The sequence below is a fragment of the Hyla sarda genome, chromosome 1, assembly GCF_029499605.1.
Source record: "Hyla sarda isolate aHylSar1 chromosome 1, aHylSar1.hap1, whole genome shotgun sequence".
Taxonomy (NCBI): domain Eukaryota; kingdom Metazoa; phylum Chordata; class Amphibia; order Anura; family Hylidae; genus Hyla; species Hyla sarda.
In genome coordinates, this window is record NC_079189.1 from 505,830,136 (window position 1) to 505,857,477 (window position 27,342).

General features: G+C 41.5%; 1 protein-coding gene across 4 annotated transcripts in view; it reads left to right on the top strand.

Moving 5' to 3' along the window:
* The first annotated feature begins 638 nt into the window (after positions 1 to 638).
* The window catches only part of NUDT12 (nudix hydrolase 12), a 45,878-nt gene continuing 19,174 nt past the window's right edge, over positions 639 to 27,342 (top strand). The window contains exons 1-2 of one of the 4 annotated variants that reach the window (XM_056537509.1): positions 639 to 738; positions 22,897 to 23,092. In XM_056537509.1, the coding sequence (XP_056393484.1) occupies positions 654 to 738; positions 22,897 to 23,092 (281 nt within the window). In that variant the 5' untranslated portion in view covers positions 639 to 653. Of the gene's footprint in view, positions 739 to 7,600; positions 7,695 to 14,473; positions 14,565 to 22,609; positions 22,756 to 22,896; positions 23,093 to 27,342 lie in introns of those variants that run through there. The other 3 variants (XM_056537510.1, XM_056537511.1, XM_056537508.1) reach the window with 3 other exon arrangements.

Genomic DNA, 27,342 nt, shown 5'->3' on the forward strand with positions numbered 1-27,342 from the left:
AAGGAGAAACTCGCTTTCTTTCCCATATAAAGAAGAGTCATAGCAGTAGCCCTGCTGAATTAAAATTTATGGGACTTGAAAGCGTTTATCCAAAGGCAGGTATGGATCTCGACACTCATTTGCTACAGCAGGAAGCCAAGTGGATCATTTGTTTAGATGCCACTGGGGATTTAGGGTTAAACGAGCATAGCGATTTCTCCCAGTTCCTATAAATTTGGCCTTTTTGATTGCTGCATGTCATGTTTTGTGTTTTCCCTGTTTTTTGTTGTTTTTAATTATGCATTGGAATATTGTTGTTACCTTCTTGCATATTTTATTACACAATAGTTTTTTTCTGTTACTAAGGCTAATCCCCACATATGATCATGTATAAAAACCCTGGGAACTTCCCCCTCAGGGAGGCCGGATGAAGCATCACCTATGACGTGAAACAATTAGTTGCCCTTTGCACACACCCCACACCTGTGTTCCACTCGCCCGCTATCTGGACCCCACGCTGTATGGAATCTTACCTGCATAATGTTTGAAGCCATGCATTTTCCAGAATTAGGCTGCTTTCGTTCCCTGGACTGGTGAGTTAAGAGAGAGAGAAATGTCTCTCTTTTCCTCCCCTGTCACCTTTCAGCTGCCATGCTCCGCTGTCTGTTGGCAGCATGGAGGGGGAGGAGGATCACTGTGAGCTCTTTACCGGCCGCAGTGAGGTGTCTAAAGGAGGTCAGGGGTCACTGCTACAGACCAGTAAGTCGTCTGTATGTTTCTCTGGAATACAGTTAGCTCAGCTCCTGGCTCTGACAGTAGCTTTACTGCCCCAGAGACAGGCTCTGGTCTTTGTAAGTCTATAGATTCCCATAACTGTGTTATCTACATATTTCTCCATAACAGTGTTCATTCACAGCTTCCCCATTAGTGTGTCATTCACAGCTCCCCCATAAGTGTGTCATTCACAGATCCTCCATAAGTGTGTCATTCACAGCTCCCCCATAAGTGTGTCTTTCACAGCTTCCCCATAAGTTGTCGTGTGGTAATAACTCAATTATGAATTATGGTCATAGAAATTATTAATTGTGAAAAATTTTAAAATTATGAAAATTATTAAATATATCAAAATTATGACCTGGTGAATTGTAGACAAAGCTAATCAATACAATTCACATCTGAGTCCGACTATTTCCTCAGAATTAAGTTCTTTTTATGACAGGATGACATTAACGCAATTTTGCAATATACAATAATACACAGGTATTATAAAAGTATGCAGATTTATTGGTTATAAGGTTATAAACATAAATGAGTAATAAACACAATGATATATGCAAATGAATATCAATTAGATATTAGTAAACAGTACAAGATTATCAATTGACTACATATGAGTAGAACAATACATGTGAGTAGTTAGTAACTTGTTACAATAAACAAAAGCTACTTGGTTAGAAAATCATATAAGAAAAAGTTTACATAACCTCATGATATTAAGGTGGGCGATATCTAATCATTAGACATCAATATGGAATGCTAAATAAACTACCCCCCCCCCCTTCTAACTCACTATAAATCACATGACTCCAAGGATGGGGAAATCCATCTAAGATATATACATGGAAGAACTATGATATACTTCTACCCCATTCTGGACTGTTTTCTATACATTATCTTGGTAAGATATTAAGACAATTAAATAGCAATGATATATGATCTTGCTAGACTATATTTTAAGAGGAGGAACTTGAAACAAGTTTCCTGTGTGGGAAATTATAACACTTAGCTTGGCGAGTAGGAATTCTATCAATATCTAAGCAATTATTTAATGCTTTGATAGATTATGAGTATTGATTCTTCTGCAGGTAGAATGAAGTCACAATATCCTAAAACTATGATCACAATATCGAGATAATTAATTATTTTATTTAATTAATTTATTCGCCAATCTAAATGATATAATCCCATCCACATTTTCCCAATTAGTCTTAATTAAATGGAATATCATTTTTGTGTCTCCTACCAAAACTTTGTAGGAACCTTACTTCTGCTCTGAGGAACACTGAACAGACCATCTCATCATCAGGGACAGCCATTGGGTCGGTACCGTGTGATCAGTCCGGGATCTGGGATCTCACATGGCTTTCATGGCATCCATCTTATGGACCTCTTTCCTTTGTCTTTGTGTTCTCAGCCTACAATCTACTGTTCAGTTAGAGCAGTTCAGACTTCAGATCAGTTCTCAGTATCAGCTCCTAACATCTGGTTTACCAGACTTTTTAATTAGTTATACACTCCCTCCTAAATTGGAAGTCCCCAATGAATGTAGGTTGGGCGTGTACATATGGTAATGACTATGACATCACTATACTACCCAGAATGCATTGAGCATATCACCCATAATGCCTTTCCTGTGGTGTAATGTCTACTCCCCATACACTAAGGGGTGCTATTGCATAAACAATTAGCATCATTACCATTAAGGGTTAACTTGTCAATAATTGGTCCTAAATTCCATACTTGAAATATGGAACAATAGATTATCAATTCAGGAATTATTTTTGACATCTATAAGTAATCAAAACCTGGATTCTCATAGACATCTTGGAGCCTATTAGACATCCTAAATTTAGTGGAAAGATAAGAATCATGGAGGTCTCTAACACAGATGTGTGAATGTTTATGTCCAGTCAAATGGGTAATTAACTGGAACAGAATAACATTCACAAAGCCTTAGGAATATTCCACTAGTCGTTATCCCCCCCCCCCCCCCCCCTTTACTTGGGTGAATTTTAGTAGTGATGTCTAGAGAGTGTAACCAAACTGGGAGATGAAACTTCAAAATTGTGGCCTACTTTGATTATACGCAAAATGGCCGGCATCATGCTCTTATACTATAAAACATATTAAACATAGGGATTCATTTTTTGGGGGGGGTATCCAAAATGCATGACAAAGTGTGTCATTCACAGCTCCCACATAAGTGTGTCATTCACAGCTCCCCCATAAGAGTATCATTCACAGCTCCCCCATAAGTGGGTCATTCACAGCTCCCCCATAAGTGTGTCATTCACAGCTCCCTATAACAGTGTTCATTACTAGCTCCCCATAACAGTGTTCACTCACAGCTCCCCCCATAAGTGTGTCATTCACAGATCCCCCATAAGTGTGTCATTCACAGCTCCCCATAAGTGTTCATTCAAAGCTCCCACATAAGTGTGTCATTCAGAGCTCCCCCATAAAAGTGTTATTCACAGATCCCGCATAAGTGTGTAATTCACAGCTCCCCATAAGTGTTATTCACAGCTCCCCTATAAGTGTTTCATTAACAGATTCCATATGTGTGTGTTATTCACAGATCCCCCATAAACGTTTCATTCACAGATCCCCCTATAAGTGTGTTATCTAAGGAACCCCCATAACAGTGTGTGATTTGCATATCCCACAAAGGTGCATCATCTTAAGTAGTGTTGAGCGGCATAGGGCATATTTGAATTCGCGAATATTCGCAAATATATGGACGAATATTCGTCATATATTCTCAAAATTCGCATATTCGTAATATTCTCGTTTTATTTTCGCATTTGCGAACATTCGCGTATGCGAAAATTAACATATGCGAAAATTAGTATATGCAAAAATTAGCATAAGCGAAAATTCGCATATGCGAACATTTGCATATGCTAATGTTCGCATATGCGAAAATTCGCACGCCAGTCTCACACAGTAGTATTAGAGCCTTCTTTACACCACACAAGCTGCAAGCAGAGAGGGTTGATCACTGTGATGTGTACTATGAAAAAAAAAAAGAATATTCGCAATTACGAATATAAAGTGCTATATTCGCGAATATTTGCGAATTCGCAAATATGCGATATTCGCGAATAAAATTCGCATTGCGAATATTCGTGAGCAACACTAATCTTAAGATCCCCCATAAATGCATCATCCAGAGATCCCCCCATAAGTGTGTCATCCACAGATCCCACTATAACAGTGTATCATCTACAGATCCCAATAACAGTCAACTACAGATTATGCATGGCATTGATTCTGGGGTCTGATTTTGGGGTTTATATTATGCAGGGCGGTGATACTGGGGTCTGATTCTGCGATCTGTATTATGCGGGGCAGTGATACTGGGGTCTTTTTCTGGGGTCTGTATTATGGTAGGGTCTGATTCTGGGGTCTTTATTATGGTGGGGTCTTATTCTGGGGTCTGTATTATGTAGGGCAGTGATATTAGGGTCTGATTCTGGGGTCTGTTTTATGGTGGGGTCTGGGGTCGGGATTAAAATGCTTATCCATGCTAAACAAATACTTTTGGCTGTTGTGGGAAATTCCCTCTCTTTGTATTGTCCTCACTGTAAGTTCCTTACAGTAGGGACAATTTATTGGAAACATTCAGAAAAAAAAAAGCTTAACCTGTGACAAGCCACATCGCCACAAATCCCACCACAGTAAGCCACACCCACAATAAAGCCACACCCATATTTCCGGCACACCAAGTGACTTCAAAATTTTTTGGGGCACAGAACTACCAAAAGGTTGACTATATCTGATATAGTGGCTGAATGACACAGCGTGGAGGTATTGGCAGCATGAGGGGACCATATAGTGGCTAAATGACACAGCATGGAGGTGCTGGCAGCATGAGGACACCATATAGTTGCTGAATGACACATCTTGGAGCTGGCAGCAGCATGAGTAGACACTAGGGCTTCACAATCCCTAAGATTAAAAGATGAATTTTGAAATTTAAATTGAATATTTATGGTAGCTAGTGCTACCCTAAAAATGTTTAGGCCCAGGACCAGGCCCAGCAACATCAGTAAACCATATAGTGTCTGAATGACAGCCTGGAGGTTTCTGTCCTCCCTGAGCTCGCCTTAGGACTGACAGGGGTTTGTGGCAGCATGAGGAGACCATATAGTGTCTGAATGGCACAGCCTGGAGTTGGCAGAAGCATGAGGAGACCATTGAAATTTAAGATTTTGAAATTGAAATTTTAACTAACACTCCCAAGTTTTAGTGTGTGGATACAAAGGACCAAATCTAACAAGGAGTCACATGTCGGCACAATGACAGAGCCTGGAAGTGGCATCAGTATGAGGAGACAATATAGTGGCTGAATGGCATAGCCTGGAGGTGGCTGAAGCATGAGGAGACAGCTGAATGGCAAAGCCTGGAGTTTGTGGCAGCATGAGGATACCATATAGTGGCTGAATTACACAGCCTGGAGTTGGCTGTAGCATGAGGATACCATATAGTGGCTGAATAAGACAGCCTGGAGGTGGCAGCTGCATCAGGAGTCCTGAAAATGACCCTAATGCAGAGGGATTTCTGAAACTGGGGACCAGCATCTTAATTATGTTTTGCAGCACAATGAGGGAGTCTAGAGGTGGCAGCATCAGCATGAGAAGACCATAGAGCAGCACAATTAGAGAGCCTGGAGGTGGCAGCATCAACATGAGGAGACCATATGGCGGCACAATGACAGTGCCTGGAGGTGGTAGCATCAGCATGAGGAGACCATATGGTGGCACAAAGACAGAGCGTGGAGGCAGTAGCATCAGCATGAGGAGACCATAGAGCAGCACAATGAGAGAGCCTGGAGGTGGCAGTATCAGCATGAGGAGAACATAGAGCAGCACAATGAGAAAGCCTGGAGGTGGCAGCATCAGCATGAGGAGACCATATGTTGGCACAATGACAGAGCCTGGAGGTGGTAGCATTAGCATGAGGAGACCGTAGAGCAGCACAATGAAAGAGCTGGAGGTGGTAGCATTAGCATGAGGACACCATAGAGCAGCACAATGACAGAGCCTTGAGGTGGCAGCAGCATGAGGGCCATGCCAACTGAGGGTTGAGTCTGAGGACCCCAACGACTGTTGACTGGGGGTGTCGGATGTTACTTGGGATGAAGTGGATGACCAAGTGAACCGATCAATCATGGCTGCTGGGTTGCTGGTTGAGACACGACTACTAGCTGGCACCGGGACCTCAGACCTCTCGCTGCGATTCCAGCTGCCACACGCCCCTACTCTGCTGTGACCTTTGGCTGCACTTGATGAATTTAGGCCTCTGCCACTCCACTCTGCATGTCCTGGCACTACTCAGCCTGACATACTTCTTGCGTATATTTGGGGAGTACAATACGCTTCACTACACTTAAAACAGTATTTGTCTAGAACAGCAGCAGGTGTGTACTATTGGCTGTCCTTTCTCAGTATATAGGCCCTTGACAGATTAACAGGTACAAAATAGTACACTACTTAGATGTCGGTATGTGGTATGCAATTATGAGGGCAGAAAAATGCACTACAGTACACTTAAAAAGTATCTGAGTACAACACCAGCCGGTGAGTACTTTTGCCTGGACTTTCATAGTATGTAGGTCCTTGACAGATTAACAGGTACAAAATAGTACACTACTTAGATGTACATATGTGGTATGCAATTATGAGGTCAGAAAAATGTGTTACAGTACACTTAAACATACGTATTTTAGTAAAACACCAGCCGGTGATTACCTTTGCCTGGACTTTCACAGTATCTAGGCCCTTGACAGATTAACAGGTACAAAATATTACTCTACTTAGATGTATGTATGTGGTATGCACTTATGAGGGCAGAAAAATGTGGTACAGCACGCTTAACAAAACATATTTTATTAAAACACCAGCCGGTGATTAATTTTGCCTGGACTTTGACCAGCAGTACACAACAATGCTGGAGCACACAGTCACTGTGTACTAAACCCAAAATTTCTCAAATACTACTGGGTATGGATTATACAGTCTATAGACTAGTATAACCAGCAGACCAGTTGTTGTGGAACAAAGACACAGATTTGCCTTAAGGGTGCATTCCCACATGGCGTATTTTGCTGCGTATTTGCTGCGTATTTGGTGCTGCGTATTTTCCTACCCATTGACTTCAACAGAGAAAATAAAATACGCAGCAAATACGCCGTGTGGGAATGTACCCTAAAAAACTATTTCTCCCTCCTGTGAAAACCATTCCCCAGCTGAGGCAATACACAGCTCTCTGCCCCTCTCTGTAATACAATGCTGTTTACAGTGACTGAGGGGTTAATCGCTGCAGTAAGAATTAATTTCTGTGCAAAAACGCTGTGTGCTACAGAAGGCCGAGGTGACTAAGAGGTGAAACGCTGCTGCAACAAGCTTTTCTGTGTAATTTTCTGTACATTTTGTTCAGAACACTTGGAGCGGATGGCCGTGATCGTGAATTCACAGCCAAGCCCCTGATGATGTCACACCACACCCCTTCCATTCAAGTCTATGGGGGGAGCGTGACATGAATGGAGGGGGTGAGGCTTGATGTCACGATCACGGCCACCAGCTCCAATTGTTCTAAACAAAATGTTTAGAACGCTGGGGCACGGGAGTACCCCTTTAATGTCCCTCACTGCGCATACTAGAACGATTTGCACATCCAGTTTTCCAATGATAGGTAGGAGAATACATTGAAGGATTCATAAATATCTATGTAAATGAAAGGGCCCACTGTATTGTAAATGCATTAGCTGCAGTCAGGTCTGAGTCCTGATGTTACAGCAGGCTGTACACTGCTTATGATGTAAGTGGAGGACGCAGCTATTAGAAGGAGTACGGTAGCAGGAAGTGAAGGATTTCCCAGTGATCCTCCAGCAGTCCTTTAAGTGTACTCTGCCTGCTGCCTTCGCCACTCAGGTATTATCCAACCTTACACAGCCTGGCACATAGTGTGCCCACAAATAATACCCCTAGAGGGAGATCACCACCTCACAGACGGCAAGCCAAGCTACTCAGGGCATGCTGGGAGGTGTAGTTCTCACTAACAGACATCTCTGTAGAATAGCATGACACTGTCATAGAGCAGACCAGGCTCGGAGATCTCTGGGATTTGTAGTTCTGACAAGCAGGATGCGCAGTAGATTAACGTGACACTATACAGAGGACATGACACTACACAGGTGACATAACACTAATACAGATGACATGACACTACACAGGTGACATAACACTAATACAGATGACATAACACTAATACAGATGACATGACACTACACAGAAGACATGAAACTACACAGATGACATAACACTAATACAGATGACATAACACTAATACAGATGACATGACACTATACAGAGGACATGACACTACACAGAAGACATGACACTACACAAAAGACATGACACTAATACAGATGACATGACACTACACAGAAGACATGACACTATACAGGTGACATGACACTAATACAGATGATATGATACTACACATGTGACATGACACTACACAGAAGACATGACACTAATACAGATGACATGACACTACACAGAAGACATGACACTATACAGGTGACATGACACTAATACAGATGATATGATACTACACATGTGACATGACACTACACAGAGGACATGACACTAATACAGATGACATAACATTAATACAGATGACATGACACTATACAAGTGACATGACACTAATACAGATGACATGACACTACACAGATGACATGACACTACACAGGTGACATGACACTACACAGGTGACATGACACTACACAGGTGACATGACACTAATACAGATGACATGACACTAACACAGATGACATGACACTACACAGAAGACATGACACTATACAGGTGACATGACACTAATACAGATGATATGATACTACACATGTGACATGACACTTCACAGAGGACATGACACTACACAGGTGACATGACACTAATACAGATGACATGACACTAACACAGATGACATGACACTACACAGATGACATGACACTAATACAGATAACATGACACTAATACAGATGACATGACACTACACAGGTGACATGACCTTACACAGGTGACATGACACTACACAGATGACATGACACTACACAGGTGACATGACACTACACAGGTGACATGACTTTAATACAGATGACATGACCCTACACAGATGACATTACACTACACAGATGACATGACACTAACACAGATGACATGACACTACACAGATGACATGACACTAATACAGGTGACATGACACTAATACAGGTGACATGACACTACACAGATGACATGACACTACACAGGTGACATGACCCTACACAGGTGACATGACACTACACAGGTGACATGACACTACACAGGTGACATGACACTAATACAGATGACATGACCCTACACAGATGACATGACACTACACAGATGACATGACACTACACAGATGACATGACACTACACAGGTGACATGACACTAATACAGATGACATGACCCTACACAGATGACATGACACTACACAGGTGACATGACACTAATACAGGTGACATGACCCTACACAGATGACATGACACTACACAGGTGACATGACACTAATACAGATGACATGACCCTACACAGGTGACATGACACTACACAGATGACATGACACTACACAGGTGACATGACACTAATACAGATGACATGACCCTACACAGGTGACATGACACTACACAGATGACATGACACTACACAGGTGACATGACACTAATACAGATGACATGACCCTACACAGATGACATGACACTACACAGGTGACATGACACTAATACAGGTGACATGACACTACACAGGTGACATGACACTACACAGATGACATGACACTATACAGCACAGAAAGAGAGGGGGGCTCAACCTATCAATAATTGTGCGAGGGGTACTACTGACAGCAAAAATACATAATCTAGCACAACAAGAAAAAGGAATCGCTGTATAAAGTGCACACCCAAAAGAGAATAATTTAAACAATATATCTTTCATTTCGAAAAAAAACACACATGCACATATATATATATATATATATATATATATATATATATATATAGCACAACAAGGACATCTAAAAACTATTTAAAAAGGCTCAAAAATGAGCAAAGCACAAAATGGGGAGGGGCCATGAACCCCCTGACCCCAAATCCTGTCCTACAATATAATAATAATAATGATATAGCTGCTATTCCAAAGTGCACAGTGCAAGCAATATGTAGAAAGGCAATACAGAAATACCCAAAGTGCATAGAGAATAATAATCAAACAGTAAAAAGATACAGAGGTAGCATACCACAGACGGAGGAGCAGCTGGATAAAGTGTGCAGCACAGGACAGCCAGGACCCCATGCGTTCCGTCACTCTGAGGTGACTTCCTCAGGGGTGTTGTGCCAAGGTGTCCTGAGTCTTACTTTATATATCAAACATATTTTGTAATAATGCCTGACAGGTGGAGTGTCTGTTCCAAAGTGGTGCACGGTATCGGGTGCACGCCAAGTCCTGGCGTGTACTTCCGCCCTGTGTTGCATGCGGGCACTCCCGCCCCACTGATTAGTTACTCTGCGCATGCGCTAGCAGCGCTGTCATCTTGCGCATGCGCTAGCAGCGCTGTCACGCTGAATCTAGCGTACTATGTAATGTGTTGACACACGTGATTTGGAAACGAGTCACGTGAGTCATCATGTGATCACATGATCCCTATATAAATATGCACACTATACACGACACTATCACATAAACATCCCTATATAAATATGCACACAGAAAATAAATAGTATGGAACAAACAGGCAATTATGATGCAATGGATGGGATATAGAGGCGCATATATAGAAATAAGTGTTATGGAGCAAATGAATGAACATGATACAATACATAATATATATATATGGCCATTTGTGGAATTGTGGTAGTATGAGATATATGCAAAATATCCATATAGAGAAAAATAACAATACCAACATTCTATAATGTGCCATAAACTATAACATACATAATATGCATAAGTGTATGGGCATATGTGTGCATAGATGTAATAGAGTTAATATTCCTGAATAGATCAGTGATAAAAAAATTAATGTATATATATATATATATATATATATATATATATATATACACACAGTGGTCCCTCAACATGCGATGGTAATCCGTTCCAAACGGACCATCGTTTGTTGAAACCATCGTATGTTGAGAGATCCGTGCAATGTAAAGTATAGGACAGTGGTCTACAACCTGCGGACCTCCAGATGTTGCATAACTACAACACCCAGCATGCCCGGGCAGCCGTTGGCTGTTAGAGGAAGTTGTACTCACCTGTCCCCGCCGCTCCAGACCATCACCGCTCGTCACCGATGCACGGGATGTCACAGAATTATAAATGTCCTATATCTATGGGCCCCCAACCATTCAAAAGATGATTAAAAAGATGTAAGTTGGTATGGACAGATAGGCAACATTTGCCCATTATATGGTCAATAGAGGCCTAAAAACTGATGTGCTCCCCCATCAGTACCATTATGTACCGAAAGGCATTCTTGTGCATATATACCCATGTGGCCCAGAATACAAGTAGGACAGTTCATCCATGTAAATCCCATATTCGTTGTGCCAAATTATACAGTATCACATAGTCCCTGTATCAAATTATAGTATATGAAGTACAATAATTTATTACATTTTTTTTTATCACTGATCTATTTAAGAATACTACCACTATTACACCTATGCACATATATGTCCATGCTATTATGCATATTATGTATGTTATAGTTTATGGCACATTATAGAATGTTTGTATTGTTATTTTTCTCTATATTGATATTTTGCATATATCTCGTACTACCACAATTCCACAAATGCCTATATATATATATATATATATATATATATATAATATATTGCATCATGTTCATTCATTTGCTCCATAACACTTATTTCTATATATGCGCCTCTATATCCCATGCATTGCATCATAATTGCCTGTTTGTTCCATATTATTTATTTTCTGTGTGCATATTTTTCCTAAATCCTTATAACTTTTATAATATTTGTGCATTCGTAATGTTTATATGTATCCCTGTGCAGGGCCGGATTAACGTAGGGGCATATGGAGCTGCAGCTCCAGGCCCCTGTGTTAAAATAGGCCCGGCGGCCCGCACAAACGGCCCGCACAGACTGAACGGCGTATAACTTGTATTGCCTGACGCCCAGACATTTAGCGCTTCAGGCGAGTAGTGCTAAATGCTGGAAGACTTCACTTACCCCGCCCTCCTCCGCATATCCAGTTGGCCGGCCTGAGTCTGATGAGGGACGTTGCGCATGGGATGTTCCTCCTCAGACCCGCGCAGGACGTCGTCACTCGTTAGGCCGCCGCCGCGCAGGACAGGTAATGTGTCTGTGTGTGTGTGTGTGTGTCTATGTGTGTGTGTCGGTCAGAGGCGGCCACCGCCTAAGGCCTCGCACTGGTGGGGGCCTCGCTCTGGCCCCCACCCTTTCACTGATGGTGATCGTCCAGGAGTAAGGAGGAAAAAGAACTGGGGGAGTAGATGGCCTCTGTGTGAGGTAACTAGGAGAGTGAATGGGGGGCATGTAGTGGCACTGCCTACATAGTCAGTGCTTTTTGGCTGCCCAGCCTGGCACATAGATTGTAGGAATCAAAGCACATGCTCTACAAGCGCCGTCCTGCTGTCGGGTCCTAAAGCAGGGGAAGGAACCTCAGAGCACAGCAGCCTGCTAGCATGAAACATGAGAGCAAAGTAGGAGGAGAACTGTCTGTGCCAGTCCTCCACATGACTTCATCCTGAGGTCAGGGGTCTTGACTCCTGACCCCCAGCACTGGAAGCCATATATGAGGATCCTGTCAGCATCTCAGAAAGTTATGGTATGTGCACTTATAGTTAGGGTATGTGCATTTATAGTTAGGGTATGTGCATTTATAGTTAGGGTATGTGCATTTATAGTTAGGGTATGTGCATTCATAGTTAGGGTATGTGCATTTATAGTTAGGGTATGTGCATTTATAGTTAGGGTATGTGCATTCATAGTTAGGGTATGTGCATTTATAGTTAGGGTATGTGCACTTATAGTTAGGGTATGTGCATTTATAGTTAGGGTATGTGCACTTATAGTTAGGGTATGTGCACTTATAGTTAGGGTATGTGCACTTATAGTTAGGGTATGTGCACTTATAGTTAGGGTATGTGCACTTATAGTTATGGTATGGGCACTTATAGTTAGGGTATGTGCATTTATAGTTAGGGTATGTGCACTTATAGTTATGGTATGGGCACTTATAGTTAGGGTATGTGCATTTATAGTTAGGGTATGTGCACTTATAGTTAGGGTGTGTACATTTATAGTTAGGGTATGGTCACTTATAGTTATGGTATGGGCACTTATAGTTAGGGTATGTGCACTTATAGTTAGGGTGTGTGCATTTATAGTTAGGGTATGTGCATTTATAGTTAGGGTATGTGCATTTATAGTTAGGGTATGTGCACTTATAGTTAGGGTATGTGCATTTATAGTTAGGGTATGTACACTTATAGTTAGGGTATGTGCATTTATAGTTAGGGTATGTGCACTTATAGTTATGGTATGGGCACTTATAGTTAGGGTATGTGCATTTATAGTTAGGGTATGTGCACTTATAGTTAGGGTGTGTGCATTTATAGTTAGGGTATGTGCATTTATAGTTAGGGTATGTGCATTTATAGTTAGGGTATGTGCACTTATAGTTAGGGTATGTGCATTTATAGTTAGGGTATGTGCACTTATAGTTAGGGTATGTGCACTTATAGTTAGGGTATGTGCACTTATAGTTATGGTATGGGCACTTATAGTTAGGGTATGTGCATTTATAGTTAGGGTATGTGCACTTATAGTTAGGGTATGTGCACTTATAGTTAGGGTATGTGCACTTATAGTTATGGTATGGGCACTTATAGTTATGGTATGTGCATTTATAGTTAGGGTATGTGCATTTATAGTTAGGGTATGTACACTTGTGTATAGGTGTGTGTGTGTGTATCTATATATGTATATATACATATGCATGGATGTGTGTGTATTTGTCTTTTTAGGCATCCATGGTACTGTAATTGCCAGGCTGGGTTTACACTTGCATTGCGGCCTCCATCACTGCATACAGGGCTATTTTGTCTAGTAATATTCCAGGCACCTTGCCAGAAACTTGCAGAGCCTGTGTAGACCTGGGGGTCACCTTATATGGACCAGTGTTTTCCAACCAGGGTGCCTCAAACTGGTGCAAAACTACAAATTGCTGTCCGGGCATGCTGGGAGTTGTAGTTTTGCAACAGCTGTAGGCACCCTGCTTGGGAAACACTAATATGGGATCTACATGCGGGATATTGGTCTGTAGTATTATCCTGTCACTATATAGTGGTAATTGGAGTGGTCATAGTGTGGCTCAAATATTTGTAATAGTGGTGATATTGGTGGTTATTGTTATTTTTTTACTGATGTAGTAATATGTCATCCTAATATGGAGGTGTTAATTTGCTAGTAAACCCCAATCCTTGAGAAAATCCCTCTGCATCCTCCCTTGTGAGTGGCGATACATACACTGAGGAACATTTATCAAAACCTGTCCAGAGGAAAATTTGCCCAGTTGCCCATAGCAACCAATCAGCTTACTTCTTTCATTTTTAACAAGGCCTCTGCAAATTGAAAGAAGCGATGTGATTTGTTGCTATGGGCAACTGGGCAACTTTTCCGCTACACAGGTTTTGATAAATCTCCCCCACTGTGCGTATCACTCTTGTCTTACATTCACCTTGGGGGTGGGGGTGTACTGGGTGCTGCCCACCCATGCAACGTCATAACAGTTCATCAGCAAGGGCCTCATGTTTAAGCCACCTCCGATTTGGATTTAACTAAAATACAAAAGCTTGTGAATGCTATGCCCTATTATCCCCCATATGCACAGGGGCATCACAGTACTAGTACACCCTGTACTGTGACATCACTGTGTATTATCCCTGTACTGTGACATCACTGTGTATATTATCCCTGTACTGGGACATCACTGTGTGTATTATCCCTGTACTGTGACATCACTGTGTGTATTATCCCTGTACTGTGACATCACTGTGTGTATTATCCCTGTACTGTGACATCACTGTGTGTATTATCCCTGTACTGTGACATCACTGTGTGTATTATCCCTGTACTGTGACTTCACTGTGTGTATTATCCCTGTACTGTGACATCACTGTATCCCTGTACTGTGACAACACTGTGTGTATTATCCCTGTACTGTGACATCACTGTGTGTATTATCCCTGTACTGTGACATCACTGTGTATTATCTCTGTAATGTGACTTCACTGTGTATTATCCCTGTACTGTGACATCACTGTGTGTAATATACCTGTACTGTGACATCACTGTGTGTATTATCCCTGTACTGTGACTTCACTGTGTGTATTATCCCTGTACTGTGACATCACTTTGTATTATCCCTGTACTGTGACATCACTGTGTATTATCCCTGTACTGTGACATCACTGTGTATTATCCCTGTACTGTGACATCACTGTGTGTATTATCCCTGTACTGTGACATCACTGTGTGTATTATCCCTGTACTGTGACATCATTGTGTATTATCCCTGTACTGTGACATCACTGTGTGTATTATCCCTGTACTGTAACATCACTTTGTATTATCCCTGTACTGTGACATCACTGTGTATTATCCCTGTACTGTGACATCACTGTGTGTATTATCCCTGTACTGTGACATCACTGTGTATTATCCCTGTACTGTGACATCACTGTGTGTATTATCCCTGTACTGTGACATCACTGTGTATTATCCCTGTACTGTGACATCACTGTGTGTATTATCCCTGTACTGTGACATCACTGTGTGTATTATCCCTGTACTGTGACATCATTGTGTATTATCCCTGTACTGTGACATCACTGTGTGTATTATCCCTGTACTGTAACATCACTTTGTATTATCCCTGTACTGTAACATCACTTTGTATTATCCCTGTACTGTGACATCACTGTGTATTATCCCTGTACTGTGACATCACTGTGTATTATCCCTGTACTGCGACATCACTGCGTGTATTATCCCTGTACTGTGACATCACTGTGTGTATTATCCCTGTACTGTGACATCACTGTGTGTATTATCCCTGTACTGTGACATCACTGTGTATTATCCCTGTACTGTGACATCACTGTGTGTATTATCCCTGTACTGTGACATCACTGTGTATTATCCCTGTACTGTGACATCACTGTGTGTATTATCCCTGTACTGTGACATCACTGTGGTCGTTATCTCTGTTATGTGACATCACTGGGTATTATCCCTGTACTGTGACATCACTGTGTATTATCCCTTTACTGTGACATCACTGTGTTGATATGCACAATGATGTCACAGTACAGGGATAATACACACAGTGATGTCACAGTACAGGGATAATACACACAGTGATGTCACAGTACAGGGATAATATACACAGTGATATCACAGTACAGGGATAATACTCAGTGATGTCACAGTACAGGGATAATACACACAGTAATGTCACAGTGCAGGGATAATATACACAGTGATGTCACACTATAGGGATAATACACACAGTGATACCACAGTACAGGGATAATACACAGTGATGTCACAGTACAAAGATAATACACAGTGAAGTCACAGTACAGAGATAATACACACAGTGATGTCACAGTACAGACATAATACACACAGTGATGTCACAGTACAGGGATAATACTCAGTGATGTCACAGTACAGGGATAATACACACAGTGATGTCACAGTACGGGTATAATACACAGTGATGTCACAGTACAGCCATAATATACACAGTGATGTCACAGTACATGGATAATACACTGTGATGTCACAGTACAGGGATAATATACACAATGATGTCACAGTACATGGATAATACACAGTGATGTCACAGTACAGGGATAATACACACAATGATGTCACAGTACATGGATAATACACAGTGATGTCACAGTACAGGGATAATACACACAATGATGTCACAGTACATGGATAATACACAGTGATGTCACAGTACAGGGATAATACACACAGTGATGTCACAGTACATGGATAATACACACAGGGATGTCACAGTACGGGGATAATACACACAGTGATGTCACTGTACAGGAAAAATACACAGTAATGTCATAGTACAAGGGTAATGTGCACAGTGATATCATAGTACAGGGGTAATGTGCACAGTGATATCATAGTACAGGGGTAATGTGTACAGTGATATCATAGTACAGGGGTAATGTGTACAGTGATATCATAGTACAGTGGTAATGTGCACAGTGATATCATAGTACAGGGGTAATGTGCACAGTGATATCATAGTACAGGGGTAATGTGTACAGTGACATCACAGTGCTAAGGATACTATACCAATTGTGTTTTGTATATAATTCATTTTATTATCGTGTGCATATCTTGTGTTCGTGGGGGCCTCAAGCTCAAGTTTCGCCTAAGGCCTCACAAAGTCTAGAGCCGCCTCGTGTGTGTGGCTATCTGTGTGTGTGTGTGCGTGTATATGTGGGGACGACGACAATGCTACCTAATGTGGGGAGCCTGCTACTACCTAATGTGGGGAGCCTGCTACTACCTAATGTGGGGAACCTGCTACTGCCTAATGTGGGGAACCTGCTACTACCTAATGTGGGGAGCCTGCTACTACCTAATGTGGGGAACCTGCTGCTGCCTAATGTGGGGAGCCTGCTGCTGCCTAATGTGGGGAGCCTGCGGCTACCCAATGTGGGGAGCCTGCTGCTACCTAATGTGGGGAACCTGCTGCTACCTAATGTGGGGAACCTGCTGCTACCTAATGTGGGGAACCTGCTGCTGCCTAATGTGGGGAGCCTGCTACTGCCTAATGTGGGGAGCCTGCTACTGCCTAATGTGGGGAACCTGCTACTGCCTAATGTGGGGAACCTGCTACTACCTAATGTGGGGTACCTGCTACTGCCTAATGTGGGGAGCCTGCTACTACCTAATGTGGGGAACCTGCTACTGCCTAATGTGGGGAACCTGCTTCTACCTAATGTGGGGAAACTGCTACCTACCTAATGTGGGGAACATGCTACCTACCTAATGTGGGGAACATGCTACCTATCCTGGTAATTTAATGTGCATAAAACGTGATAAAATTGCTTTGTGTTGCATTTTCATTTTATATACTTTTATAGAAAGGCCCATCACAATTTTCAGCACCAGGCTCATGATGCTCTTAATCCGGCCCTGTCCCTGTGGCCCATACTATTGGTTCTCTATTTCTTTTTCTTGTTGTGCTATATGACACTATACAGGTGACATGACACTACACAGGTCCATGACAGCCAATCTTTCTAATTGTATTGATCTTTTGTTACAACCAGGAGTCAGGGGGTTCGTGCCCCCTCCCCATGTTGTGCTTTGCTCATTTTTGAGCCTCCCTTTTTAATTGTTTTTAGATGTCCTTGTTGTCTCTTATTGATATATATATATATATATATGTGTGTGTGTGTGTGTTTTCAAAATGAAAGATATACTTTTTAAAGGACAACTGTAGTGGTCAAAAATCACTGCCCAAATGTTCCCCAAACAAAAGTTATACAATTCAGTCAATTAGTTCTATTTATCTATATGCAGCCGTTTCTGAGATATTCGAGTTGTCAGCATAGCCCAGTAGTCCTGCGTCCGTCCCCTATTCATTACATTGCAGCCGCCATCTTGGGGACGGAGATCTCTTCCTCCCAGCAGTGTTTGTGCTCCCCCTAGCCTCTGTCAGGTCCTCCCTCCTTATGCATATGCATGAGCAGGTGCTTTCTGAGGCAGCCATAGGCTCATCCTCAGAAACGCCCCTATCTGTAAGATTGAAGCAGGGGGAGAATGAGGACGTCCCCAGCTCCTCCCCCCTCCCCTGCTCTGTCTACATAGGACCTCACTTATCACGGGGAGGATTCAAGTTTTCATGGGGGAAACACAGAGCAAACCACAGAGCAGGGAGGGAGGGGGGAGGACGTGTATGTGAAGGAGACATATTACACTGCACGGGCTGGTGGTGTATAGACTACAGGGAATAAATATCATACTGGAGATGATTCTGTGTGTGAGATGGGGGACTACTGAATGACATGCTGGGAGTTGTAGTCCCTGTTATGTGTGTGTGTATGCCAGTGTTTCCCAACCAGGGAATGCTGGGAGTAGTAGTTTTGCAACATCTGGAGGCACCCTGGTTGGGAAACACTGGTGTATGAACTACAACTCCCAGGAGATTACAGAGATACAATAGAGGTGTTGGTGAACTACAACTCCCAGGAGACTACAGAGATACAATAGAGGTGTTGGTGAACTACAACTCCCAGGAGTCTCCTGATACAGTAGAGGTGTTGGTGAACTACAACTCCTTTATACACTCAAACAGCAGAAAGCTGACAGGGCATGCTGGGATTTGTAGTCTTGCAACAGCTGGAGGCACCAGTGGAATTCCCAGCATGCCCCAACAGCATATAAAATAACTGGGCATGCTTGGAGTTGTAGTTGTGAAAAAGATGGAGGGACCCCTATCAGGACAGTTTTATAGACAAACAATTATATTTTTTTTTTACCATTTTTACTTTCACTCTCCACTCTCCAGTGCCCACACTACAGTGAGCACGGAGGCAGCTGCTTCATCACTGGACAGGAGCAGCATGGGGAGGGGGAGATGAGCAGAAGGGGAGGGTGTATGCATAGGGAAGGGAGATGTGGGCGTTACAATATAATAATATGCTCGGGGGGATAGAACAGGTGGAGGGCAGCAGCTTACAGGAAGTAAGCACAAGGCATGATGGGAGATGTAGTTTTATTTTCACTTCTCCTCCGTAATTCGTGTGCTGATAACGGGAGAAATACTGGGCCAATTTTGATGGGGGAGACATCGTTGGAAAGGTCTTTCAAAGACCTATTAAATGAGGTAAAAAAAAGTTTTTTTGCCCAGCACTGCAGATGTCCTTTAAATTACTGTATTCTTTTTTGAGTGTGTACTTTATACAGCGATTGCTTTTTCTTGTTGTGCTATATAACGCTATACAGGTGACATGACACTACACAGGTCCATGACAGCCAATCTTTCTAATTTTATTGATCTTTTGTTACATCCATATGTATCAATTTTACCATTATATTTAAGGGATTCCACACAACCCATTCAGGAAATTAGTACTATTCATTTACCTTGTGGTTTTTCCTTTTTAACATTAGGCGTGTGCTCCCTCTATTCTAATAATAGTACAGATTTGGTAATCGCTGCTATTTGGGATATTTTTTACGAATGATCCTGCCCTCACTTTTTCTGTTGGATTCTATTCTTGTTATTTTGGAGCACAATGTATTTTCGTTGAATGAGGCCATATACTGTATAGGCAGACCAGGGGCTGTGCCATGGGACTCGATCCGCCCCTAGTTATGCAAATTCATTTATGGGGCGTTTCGAGTCCCTAATTTTGACACAGTCCCTGGATTTTAAACGTTTTTTTTTTTTTTTTCGTCGCTATTTACATTGTAAATTTGGACTATGAATGTTGCATAATATATAAAATAACTGGTATTCCACTTGTTATAATGAATAAGTTCTGTGTTTAAATGTAAGTTGAACATTTATACTGATACCTATTGAACTCCTTATTAATAATGTGAATATCCTTATGCGATTTCTATGCGGTTGTACGTTTAACATATAAATTCTGCTCTATTTATTACTTTTCCATTGTATACATATTAATCTCTATGGCCGGCTTTTATCATTGTAGGTGTAAGTGAAGCATTTTTCTACACCTTTTTTTGTGTGCTGGTAATGTGTAGGAGCACCAAATTTAATAAATGGTCGCAGATAATTTGATATCTCTCCTCACATACACCAAAAAGCTAAGTCTGGACTGGTGAAGTTTTAGAGACTTTTCAGTGGCTTTGCACCTTTTTTGCACCTTTTCACAAAAAGACGCAGTTTATAAAACCCTTCCATATCATGTGTATTGCCAAAATCAGTGGGTTGCAACTCAAAATCAGCAGAAATGTGTAAACCAAATATACCCTGCTTTGCACCTTGTGTAGAAACAAAAGCAGTCTAAAGACAATGATAAATGTCGGCATATATATACCTATATATTTTATATTTTTCTATATATATTTTATAATATTTGTTGTGGTTTGGTATGAATGTTCACAGATATCTACTTGTTATTCTGTTCATGTTTACTAAGGGTTAATACTACTAGGGTATATAGCCCTGGGTGTTGTTCCTAACTGCCATGCCTGATGAAGCTACGCATGAGCAGCGAAATGTGTTGCATTGTTGTGAATAAACCAGTCGGTGGATTACCTCGAGTGTGCCTGCTTGTACGGCGGATTACTGTTACAAGCAGACAAAGCAGGACACACGGACACAGCAGGAGGCACACTCTAGGGACGGTCAGCAGGATGTGCTGCGGTTGTGCTACGTGTGACCTTACCCTCAGGGTGTATTCACACATGCAATATTTGAAGCTGCAGATTTAGTTTACATTAAAATCTGCTGCTTTAAATGCTGTGCATGAAATAGGCGCAGGATACTGTATGTGTGAATACACCCATAAAGAATATTGTTTGGTACAGAACACCGGAGCTCCCCCAATCTCTTCCCTGCTTACCTGATAGGGGGGTTTCATCCTAGCAGATCCACACATTGGCCCAGATTTATCAAATTGTGTGAGAGAAAAAAATTGTGATTTTCCCACAGCAACCAATCACAGCTCAGCTTTCACTTTACCAGAGCTTGTTAGCTGAACTGTGATTGGTTGTTGTGGATAAATCACTCCACTTTTTCTCTCACACAGTTTGATAAATCTGGCCATCGATGTCTTCCCCACAGAGGCTCTTTACATGCAACCTCCTGTTGTTAGGGTGCATGCATACCACGTTTTTGCTAGACAGTTCCCATATACGGTTTCCAGTTAAAAACCATACAGAACCGTATAGAAAACTATATGCATTGACTTAAAATTGTAAACTGTATGTCAAACGCACCATCCGGTTTAGTCCATTTTGCTTATACAGTTTTGTCCGTTTTTTTACCCGTACCCAAAACCGTAGACTACCACGTTTTTCGGTCCGGGTGAAAAACCATATTAAACCGTATGCCTTTTTTTTTTTTACATGGGAGTCAATGGGAACCGTACAGAACCGTATGTGCGTACGGTTCCATCCGGTTTTTGACTTTGCACAGTTTTTTTTCTTTATTCAAAATAGAGTGAAAAGTTAAAAACATATACTGTTTTTTCTTAACAGATGCAACCGGACATCGTTTTTCAAACCGTATACGTTTTTTAACCGTATACAGGTTGAAATTTGTACACATGTTTTGATACGGGAGCTGTATTGCAAAAATGTGGTGTGCATGCACCCTTAAGGGCATTGGACAGTGTTTTCCAAACAGTGTGTCTCCAGTTGTTGCAAAACTACAACTCCCAGCATGCCTGGACAGCCTTCGGCTGTCCAGGCATGCTGGGAGTTGTAGTTTTGCAACAGCTGGAGGCACGCTGTTTGGAGAACACTGCAACAGGGAGATGGTTGCATCAGGTACTTAAAAAAACATTTCAGCTTTGCTAAGCTTGTTTATGGATAAGATCATATACACATATCCTTCTTTTCTGGATGGCCACGAAGTAAATAAACACATTAGCCAAAGTACCTGCTGTTCCCAAGATCAAGTTTTACTCTCAGGAACTCGCAAATTGAATGAGAAAATATAAGAGCAACAATTCACGCGAACACTATTTGCTACAGTGGCAGAATATTTCACATGAACAGCCATTTCCAATGATTACTAAATACATTATGCCCATTTACCGATCCAAATATAAAAAAAATAAAAAAAAAACTATAGCGCTGGTCGGACTGGGACGGGGTAATCTTTCCATCTATGGTCAACTTGAGTAGTGTGATTCCATTTGACAATGACTGTTGCATTTTCTCTCATTGATCTGTACCGCAAACACAAGGGATCCATTGTGCTCCGTTTTAATGCCTATGTCTTAATGCCTTTCAGAAATGCAAAATCCCAGGAAAGAAATGGTTGCTCAGCTGCACAACTTCTGCGCTCTGGGCGATACTACTAAGCTGTTTGCTCTTCTAAGTCATTCATCCTCGATCATTAATGAAACCGCCGAAAACGGATGGAGTGCTCTTATGTACGCAGCCAGGAATGGCCACTTTGATGTAGTGAAGATGCTTTTGGAGAAAGGGTAATTACACGTATCTTTCTTTTATATTTGCTTCGTGCCGCTTTCTTAATACAATTATAGAAAAAAAATTCAGTCTTTTTCTCCCTTTTCAACTTGCGGCTCCAGAGCTTTAATTTACACTGAATAGTTGACATTAAAATATCTTAGCATCAATGTTCGGGGATACAGAGTGTGACATATTTCAATTATATGAGAGGATGAATGCCGCCGCCGAAATGACTAAGCCTTACTTATCTGTGTCCTCTATACAAATGTCGGCAATTTAGGATCTCAAGACGAAGTTAAAACTGTTATCGGTCGCACTCTAATAGAGTTGACGTTAAAGTGGAAAAGCAGATGAAGAGGAGATGCTGCTAAACTGATATCATAGAGAGCGACATTGTGCTATCACATCGAAGACTGTGATGACTACAATATCTAAGATCCTATTTTGCTGTTAAAGGGGGACTCCGGTTGAAAACTTTTTTTTTTTTTTTTAAATCAACTGGTGCCAGAAAGTTAAACAGATGTTCAAATGTTTTCTATTAAAAAAATCTTAATCTTTCCAGTACTTATTAGCTGCTGAATACTACAGAGGAAATTTTTTCTTTTTGGAACACAGAGCTGTCTGCTGAATCACGAGCACAATGCTCTCTGCTGACATCTCTGTCCATTTTAAGAACTCTCCAGAGTAGGAGAAAATCCCCATAGTAAACATATGCTGCTCTGGACAGTTCCTAAAATGAACAGAGATGTCAGCAGAGAGCACTGTGCTCATGATGTCAGCAGAGAGCACTGTGTTCCAAAATGAAAATAATTTCCTCTGTAGTATTCAGCAGCTAATAGATACTGGAAGGATTAAGATTTTTTAATAGAAGTAATTTACAAATCTGGAATTAATACAAACATATGGGGCTCAGGGTCACGGATATTTAACCATTAAACAGTTTATTAAAAGTAAATTATACACCATTATGTGATATGACCTGTGACTCACAGGGCCCTTGTGAGTCGTCTGGGTCACCTCTTAATCAATAAAATACTATTCAGATCATTGGAAATGTAAAAAATATATAAAAGATAATAGACGGATATAACATGTGACCATACACCTAATAGAACTAGTCCAAGTATTCCAATAGCATGTTCTGTTACTGTCTCTTAGTGCAAAAAATACTCGGCTGGTATGCTTAACAATGCATGCAGTACATTCAATTGCAATGTTGCTCACCAATCCTAGGATGTTGGCTATAGGTGAGGAAAATGTACCTTTCTGTAATGCTGGTCTTAATCCTCTGTGCCGCTTCTCCTTGCAGGAGCGAGCGCTGCTGGAGACTCGACTGTCTCACAGGATCGCAGTTCTGGGTACAGTGGGCTCCGGCTCGGTGGACTACGTCGCTTTAGTAGTAAAGGAAGCTGGTACGCTCGGTGGCGTCCTTGTGTATGTTACGTGCACCTGCCAGTGCTTTGATTGACAGGCAAATATCCCTTAGGTAACAAAGTCAATAAGTGTCAAATAGGGCACAATGGGGTACTGTTGGTGGTCACATATATCAGTATATGATAGGCTGGACACGTTTCAGGACCCCCATAAGTCCTTTCCTCAGCAGCTTGATAAAAATGCAATTTGCATGAAGCATACCAGCCAAGAGACAGTAACAACTTGCTATTTGGAATACTTGCACTAGTTCTATTAGGTGTATGGTCACATGTTATATCAGTCTATTATCTTTTATATGCAAAGAAGTGTAGATCAGCTCACCAAAGTCCATATGAGTTAAGCATCTGTCAATGATCCCGGAGCACGGATGCAGGGAACCGCCACTCCCCATAACACTGGAAAAGAAGAAAATGTAGCAAGGGTCCAGCTCCTGGGTATGCAGATATCCAGTAAAACTTAACCTTTAATCGTGCACATTAAAAACATGGAAATTTGCCACTCAGTGGCAAGTGACATGTCACTTAAAAGAAGGGTAAAACGCTGACGCGTTTCGAGCTATTGCTCTTAATCACGCCATGACTAAGAGCAATAGCTCGAAACGTGCCAGCGTTTCACCCTTCTTTTAAGTGACATGTCACTTGCCACTGAGTGGCGAATTTCCATGTTTTTAATGTGCACGATTAAAGGTTAAGTTTTACTGGATTTCTGCATACCCAGGAGCTGGACCCTTGCAAAATGTTTTTCTTTCCCAGTATTATCTTTTATATATTTTTTACATTTCCAATGATCTGAATAGTATTTTATTGAGAGTGAATGACTGGTAGCGGTCACTGGTCGCGGAGCATTGGGTAAATAGATATAGATGTTGACCTTAATAGGGTGAGGTGGGGAGGTAATGGTTAGATAAATAGTTAGATAGATAATGCATACCACAGGCTAGATGATGAATCGCCACTGCTGGATATAGTGACTGCAATCAGAATAAAAGATGGAAGAAGGGATATGTGCACGCTAAACAGTTTAGTTGATTATCACAAGTGAGGTCTGGATGGTCACGGATTGCCGAGCATACCTATTATTCTATCTTTTGTACTGTTTGTTATTTTTTTCCCTCACTTATCTAAGTTAGGGAACGTCATCGTGGTTGAGGCCACCCTGTTAAGGAGGTGGGTCCCTCAAAAGGCAGGGACAGAGGGAGGGGCTATCTAGCTTAGCGTGAACATACCCCTTCTTCCATCTTTTATTCTGATTGCAGTCACTATATCCAGCAGTGACGATTCGTCATCTAGCCTGTGGTATGCATTATCTATCTAACTATTTATCTAACCATTACCTCCCCACCTCACCCTATTAAGGTTAACATCTATATCTATTTACCCAATGCTCCGCGACCCGTGACCGCTACCAGTCATTCACTCACACACACATTTTCTCTTTATTCACTGCACCACATTTATATCTTCTTTTGTTATGTATTTAGTATAATTGATTAAGAGCTAGTAATAATTTTTTAAGGTACGACATTAAAAGTTATGTTTTAAGATATTCAAAAAGAGGCATGATTCAGTCGGTGAGATACATTTAAATTAACCTCTTTAGTGTTAACGCATGGGATTTGCATTCCCCAAGTACTAATTAGCCTTTCGGTGATTCATTCTTAGTATTTTATTGATTAAAGGGGTTCTCCCTTGTTTATACTGTTTTTTGTTATTATGTTTGTGTGTTTTGTGTATGGCCCCTTTTTCTTCCAGCGGCTTGCTGTGTAACCTCGGCCTCCGCCATGTTGTGTTCGGTAAGTGGGATGTCGGGGGGGTGTGTTCTTGCTTCTGTCCTTCCTATCTTCTGACGTCCGAGGCAAATCTTTTCTTCCTGTTTCTTTCGTGGCTCAGCGACGAATCTGTGGCTTCTTCCGGCGCATACGCAGCTAGTTTTTTTTTTTACCAATAAAGTTTTTTTTGCCTAATTGAAAAACTGTCAACGCGTGCGCGAGTACGCAAGTGCTACGCTAACAGCGTAGCGTACGTTAGGTCTACGCTAATAGCGTAGCTTCGCGCAAGCGCAGACAGTTTGTCAATTAGACAAAAAAAATTTTATTGGTAAAAAAAACAAACTACCTGCGCATGTGCCGAAAGAGGCCGCAGATTCGTCGCTGAGCCACGGAAGAAACGGGAAGAAAAGATTTGCCTCGGACATCAGAAGATAGGAAGGACAGAAGCAAGAACACACCCCCCGACATCCCACTTACCGAACACAACATGGCGGAGGCCGAGGTTACAAAGGGGCCAGCTTCCGGATCTTCACAAAAGGTAAGAAAATACATATATACATAATCACAACACACATAAAAAAACACATACTTATACACACATAACACACAAACATAATAACAAAAAACAGTATAAGCAAGGGAGAACCCCTTTAAGAGGAGACCCAGTCGACTCACAAGGGCCCTGTGAGTCGCAGGTCATATTATATAATTTTGGATAATTAACTTTTTTTTTTTTCCAACAGTAGAAGTTTATTGTAAATATTCAGTATAAACAGTACGAACACTGTGTAAGGCACATGTATAGTCTAACACACAGGATAAGATAAGCAGGAAATACGTGCGTGCCACGAACCGTAAAAAGAATCCTAATCATATGTAATGAAATGAAAGCTCCACCGTAAAGGTAGCGAGGGACTGTCCTAGCTAGGTCTCAACTGAGTAGGTATGATGGAGCGCAGTATCAAAGAGTTAAAGAGGAGGACAGAAAGAAAAGGAAGGTGGGGTAGAAAGATAGATAGGCAAGTGAGAAGAAAGCGAGAGTAGAAGGCAGCAGATGAGAGC